General features: G+C 39.1%; 1 protein-coding gene across 3 annotated transcripts in view; it reads left to right on the plus strand.

Moving 5' to 3' along the window:
• Positions 1–6,218, plus strand: part of KIF6 (kinesin family member 6) — a 415,530-nt gene that overhangs the window by 204,719 nt on the left and 204,593 nt on the right. For all 3 annotated transcript variants that reach the window (XM_019549619.1, XM_019549618.1, XM_019549620.1), the window contains 2 exons: positions 122–257; positions 2,759–2,968. In XM_019549619.1, coding sequence (XP_019405164.1) covers positions 122–257; positions 2,759–2,968 — 346 coding nt within the window. The remainder of the gene's footprint in view (positions 1–121; positions 258–2,758; positions 2,969–6,218) is intronic.

The raw sequence follows: 6,218 nt of genomic DNA on the forward strand, positions 1-6,218 counted from the left end.
CTTTTCAGAGATCCATAAAGGGACTTTCAAGCCTGTTAGTCCAAGTAGACAGTCACACAGCGATAGGGGAAATGAACAGAGTAAGAATATTATAAAAAGAATATCCTTTTTTATTTCATAGCAACTGATGACTCACACAAAGATTCCTGATAAAAATCTTCTTGCACCTGACATCACTGGAGACAAGAATATTTCAGTGGGGAAAGAGGAATTTAAGAAACTGAGAGAAATTCTTCAGCAACGAGACAATGAAATTAGTATCCTTCGTGAAAAGAAATAATTTACACTTAAATTGATCTGGTTACAATCTGAGGTGGGAGTGTATACGAAGTGGGATTGTTCCTTCCTTCCAATACTAATATACTAGGCATGTTTTCAGTTTTCTCTCTCTGTTTAGCAGCATCCCAACTTTGGACTAGGTCCTGTTTCAGTTCTGGACCAGGTCAGAATGCTGGATCTAATTGTGCCTGAGCGAGGTTCTGACCCAGATCCAAACATGTGGGTCTAGAAACTTCTCTGCAAGCAAATGAAAATATGTGTCTAGAATGGAAAACTCTGATACTATATAAAAAACAATTTATTACCTTACAAAGAATAGAATTTCCTGTAAGTGTTATTTTAGCCAAATGAAATGCTGCTTTGGGGACTACTGGACTCTGCCTTTAGAATAAATGTAAAACTTGTGTACTTTACATCCAACTTTAAAATTTAAATTAAAGCTGGACCTTTATTCTATGTGCTTATTTAAAAAAATAAACTACTTAGATGTGCTTTGTCCATTTTACTGACTCACGGGAAAAATTTGAGTAGCTGGAGCCTAGCAAGATGTAGAAAGGGCAGTTATTTTTAGCTGGCTGACAGAATTGCAGGCAGACCACAGCATTACCGTGTCACTGAGTTAGTGGCTGATCTGTAGGCAAAACTTGAATAATGGAAGAAAATTGGCAAATAATATGTAAATTTATGGAGAGCAGAGATGCTTTAGAATTCAGCTTTATTAAAAAACAAAATTAACTGCATTCTTTGTGTTCAACAGTTCCACATAAGTTTGGTATTTTAAATGTGAGTAGGTTCTGCTTCTAATTGATGCTTTATAGTGATGAAGTTAAATGGTAGGAACACTTCTTAGTTCCTGCTGCATCAAGCACCGGAGACAAGATGGTCATTGTAAAGAAAATTGAGGAGTTAATTTTGGCTATAAACTTGGCTTAGAACACCTTTTAGCTTTTAACCTCTGGATCTACCAGAAGTGTTACTTCCTGATATAAATCATTATATTAGTTTAAAAAAAAACTAGTGAAGCAGCAACAAAACACATACCAAATAGTCACATACACTTGCGCCAGATGTACACACATGGCTTTGTTTGTATAAATACAGGGAGGACATATTTCTTGCAATAGTCAGTTTTAATCAGACCTCCACAGATTTAACATTTAAAGCTGCATGCAGACATTAAAAAAAAAAAAAAAAAGAAAAAAAATATGCTTTGCCAGAAGAAGCAATGTGTTACTTTGACCTAGCTCCACCCTGTGTGTATAGATTGGACGCTTCAGTGGGACTTTTTAACGCTTTTATCTACATCTGATTCAATCAGCTATTAGATAAAAGCACCCAAAAAGCCCCACTAAAGCATGTATATGTATGATTTATATAGATGTTTAGCTAGCTGGGTCCAGTGAGCATGATGCCTCTTCTGGGCATGCGCTGGGCTTGGCATGGGGGCACATGAAATTTAAAGTAAAGCATGGTTTTTTGGGTTTTTTTAAACATCTGCAAACAGCCTAAGGTTCCAAGTTAAACTCAGAACTTGTTTACTAGGCACAAGAAGTAGATATTTCAGCCTAAACAATTGTACAATTTACAACTAAAATGAACGCTGTGATTGCTGGGATGAAGGTATTGGAACTAGTTGTTCTGTCATTTACTTATGAGAGTTCCCAAGTATTTTGATAGTTTCTAGGAGCTATGATAAGAATAACTTCTTAAGGCAAATCATTTTTATACCTTGACAACTTGATAATATTCCTCAGATATTGCCCAATTTTTTAGCATGCATTTACCTGATACATTAAGATTAAAATGAAGAGTGTCAAAAAGTATCTCATAGGGATTCAAACTACCTGACCGATTTTTTGCTAAATGTTAGCTGAATTTCATTGAAAAATCTTTATGCTCCTTATTTAAAATATTTGATACCAAAAATCTTTTTAATGACTAAGTAGTATAAGTGGCAGGTGTTTATTTAAATCCATGATTTGTGTCTTTTCTTTTATTCTGTGCTTGACAATCCACCTCTGAAATTTCAGATTTCCAACCTGCAGTTTAAGTTTGGTATGAAACTTGTAAGGCATAAGATAATGTTTCAGTGTTGTGGAATAATAAAACTAGATAGAATGTCACCTATTTAGAAAGAAAAATTAGATTTTAACATTTCAACTATTCAGCAATGCTTTAAAATATTTACTACGTTTATCAAAGCGTTGATTGAGTAGGATAAATAGCTGTGACCAGTAAGTGATTTTACTTATGCTCACAAGAAAATGAATTGACTATTGGGAAAATGAGTACAAATACATATACTTACAAAATATGCTACTGACTTTACAAATTTATATTCACTTGAATAAATTTTGCATATCTGAATAGTTCTATTAGATTCAACAGGGCTACTTGCATGATCAGGGGTTTGCAAGTAAAAGATTAATATTGTTTTCAGAAAGGCAATACTAGGTAATTTCCTTAAAATGCCCTGCAGATATTCTAGTGCACATGTTAAAGAAAGAAAAAAAGAAAACACAAGATTCCCTCTTTCAGCTCAGCATTGGCTCTAGTGATCATACAACCCTGGAGAGTTCTTCTGTAAGCTTGGAGGAAGGTGAGAGAACATCTACCCATGATAATGTAAAAGAGGCAAAAGATTTCAACCCTTCAGTACACAGAGCTGCTTTTCTCCTCAGGCGAACAGGTTAGTGAAATTAATTTTTCATACAAGTATCTAGTTTTCACGTTGTGACCTTTGCTACTGCCGTCCTTGGCCAGCCAAGATCCCCATGCAGCTGCTTCTGCAGTCCGCAGCTGGAGGAAGGCAGGGAGAACTCTCTGACTTCACCGTCTCCCCCTCCCCCAGCCCTCCCCACACCCAGCTGCCTGCATCAACTGGAGATAATGGCAGGAGCAAGGGGTAGGTTGCTCCTTCCACCACCTGCTCCTGACCACTGGAGATCACATTTGGGGAGCAGCAGGTGCAGAAAGAGGCAACCCTCTTGTCACTGCTGCTGTCTTCACAGTACCCTGTACAGAGCTGTTGTCTGTGTCAGCAGCAGAGCGGGAGCTGCTCTGAGGCACCCCTGCTCCCAGGTCAGCTGGGGGTGGCGGCAGCAGCAGTGGAAGAGGGTGCATTCACACCAGTGCACCCCCCTGGATCCAACTTTTGTCAACAGCAGTGCACAAGTAGTTTTCAATAAACAGTCATGAATCGTGTTAAAGAACCTACTAAAGTGATGTATAAAAAAGACAATGGCATTCTCAAGATTTTTAATCAATAATACGCTCAGGAATGTTGGTAAGGACAGTAGGGGTTTGTGACTGATGCAGTAGCCTTGGACGCCAATTATGAAGGAGTACAAGATTAGTAGCTGCTGTCACCACTGCCTGCCTGGCCACTGCAGCTGCTGCTGGGCTCAAGATGCAGAAGCTGCTCATCACGCCTCTGGTTGAGGATGCTGTTCATTATGTAATCCAGGAAACAACATCCTTCTTAAGTGTTGGATTTTAAAAGGAAAAGGGAAAATCATGCAAATTGATGGAAATCAATCCAAGCATCATTAGTTGCATGAATTCTTTTAAGAGACAACCAGTAAGTTTCAAATTCTTTCTTGCCTTTTCTTTCAGTATAAGACAGTAATTTTTCTTCAGTTGGAAAAAAAAAGTTTAGTTCTGCTTCCAGCAGTATCACATATCCACACACAAATCTCATTTGAAGTCCTTAATCTTTAAGGATATTAAAATTTATTCTTAGTGTTTAGAGTAAGCATCGTTAGTGTTCCACATAATACAGGGCAACCCTCGGCTTTACCCAACACTTTTCATAAAACACTGTAATAGTTTTTATTGTAATGGTTTTTATTAAAGCTAAAACAGTCAAACTCAGGCCTCAATTCAACAAATTCTTTCAACAGGTGACTAACTTTATAACCAATATGAGTACCACTATTAATCTTAACTATCTTATTGACTTTTGACCAAAGTACATAGTAGTGGTGCCCAACCTTTCTGGGCTGTGAGCCAGATTAGGGGTGGAGGGTCAGTTCCTGGGCTAGATCCAGTGCATGGCATCAGTCTGTGGGCTTAATCTAGCATGGGGTTTACAGGAACAGTCCCAGCACATGGCCCCAACCTGCACACTAGAGTGGGCCCACTGCTTTGCCCCATATGCTCTGGATTGGACCCTGGCTCTGGCCCCACATGTGCTAGATCGAGTCCTAGCCCCATGCATACTGAATTGGACCCACTGACTTGGATCCAGTCCCAGCCCCATGAGCACCAGACTGGGCCCGCAGCCCCAGCCTTGGTCTTGCACATAGCAGATCAGACCCAGTGGCCCAGCCACACATGCCAGCCCAATCTGGTGCACAAGATCATGCTGTCTGGCCATGGGCTTGGAAATATGGTGATGGGGGAGAAGTGGCAGCATTAATTACCACTGCTGTCCGGATGCAAAATTTCCAGACATCTGGGGAGCACCGTAGGCCAGATATTACTGCTCCACAGGGCAAAGTTTGAGTAGCACTAGTATGTAGGAGCAAAAGCAGAATTCTTGTTTACCCCCACACCTCTGCTAAAGAGGAGGTTTTGCCTTTCTCTGTAACAGAGGTGTGGCCCTTTTCCTTGAATCACTGGAATGTATTTTAACAAACCTTGCAGCAGCAAGACATTGGCTACCATTGTCCCCCTGCTTTACATATGGCTGGTTACAGTCTTGTGCCTTGTAGTTGTGTCAGAGATGATGGTGTAGTTTTACTAATGGACTAGACGAAGGGTTTGTATAGGATGGTTTAGATAGGCCTTGCCTCTGGCAGGGGGTTGAACTAGATGACCTCTGAAAGTCCCTTCTAGCCTACTTTTCTAGTATGCAAATATTAGAGCTTTCTGTGAAAAATGTTTAAATTACTGTGGAGAAGTTTTCAAGAATTGTTATCTTACCCAAGCAAGTTAGGAAAAGCTGAATTTACATGAAAAAAAATATTTGTTTAATATAGCCTATGCACTAAAAATACCTTTACCATGTGAGGATGATCTCTTCAGAAGGGCTGTTTCTCCTCTTAACAACTGAAATAGAATTTTTTAAGAATTTTTTTAAGTGAAGCTAGTACAGTGGTTTCTGCACTTTCTTCTAATAAGGAGGTTTTCTTTAAGAGTATTTAAGAATAAGTATGCATTGTTGGGGCAGGGGTTCACTAACATTTAGGCACATACTGTTACCCAATTTTTTAATTATTGTTTTATTTGGAACAGATGGGGGATACAGATAGGGAATGTTCACATCATGATGGAACAATTTCTTGGGGAGTTTTAATTAATAAAAATAAATATAATTGACTCATTGCTTGTGGGCATGTGGAAGAATAAGTCTTAAGAAAGCATCTGCATGAGGATAGAGGACAGTGGTTTGGCATGGGACTTCTGGAATAAGATTAAAGATCATAACATACATTCTAAACACCACCTTCTTGTCCTGGGGTAGTTATAGGTTTTCTTCATTCTTTCCAATCCTTTTCCTACTAAATGACAAGTATTCTGTCTGTAACATTTAAAAATATATATTTACAGAATTGCTATTTCCCTAGAAGGTAGACAACTCAGCAAAGATTGGAAAGCAGACGTTAAATCTGAATGTTCCATTAGGGTCACAACTTTGTTTTATAATCAGTCAGGTAAATCCCATATTTTCTCATATATAATATGCACCTTTCCCCAAAAATCAGCCCCCCAAAATTGGGGGGAATTCAGCAGGGAAGCTGATTTTCTGCTGAGGATAGAAATACCCTGCTTTGATTCCTGCTTCACAGGGCAGCAGCTGTAGCTTCCATCTTCAGACAGCTGAGGGTGGACTCATTGTTTTCACTTCAAAGAAATTAATACTACAGACCTCGCAACCAGGGAGAAGAGCTTGACCAGGAATTCTTAGGTCAGCTCACAGAGGTAGTGAAGGCTAA

The sequence above is a fragment of the Crocodylus porosus genome, unplaced genomic scaffold (assembly GCF_001723895.1).
Source record: "Crocodylus porosus isolate Cpor-Errol unplaced genomic scaffold, CroPor_comp1, whole genome shotgun sequence".
Taxonomy (NCBI): Eukaryota; Metazoa; Chordata; order Crocodylia; family Crocodylidae; genus Crocodylus; species Crocodylus porosus.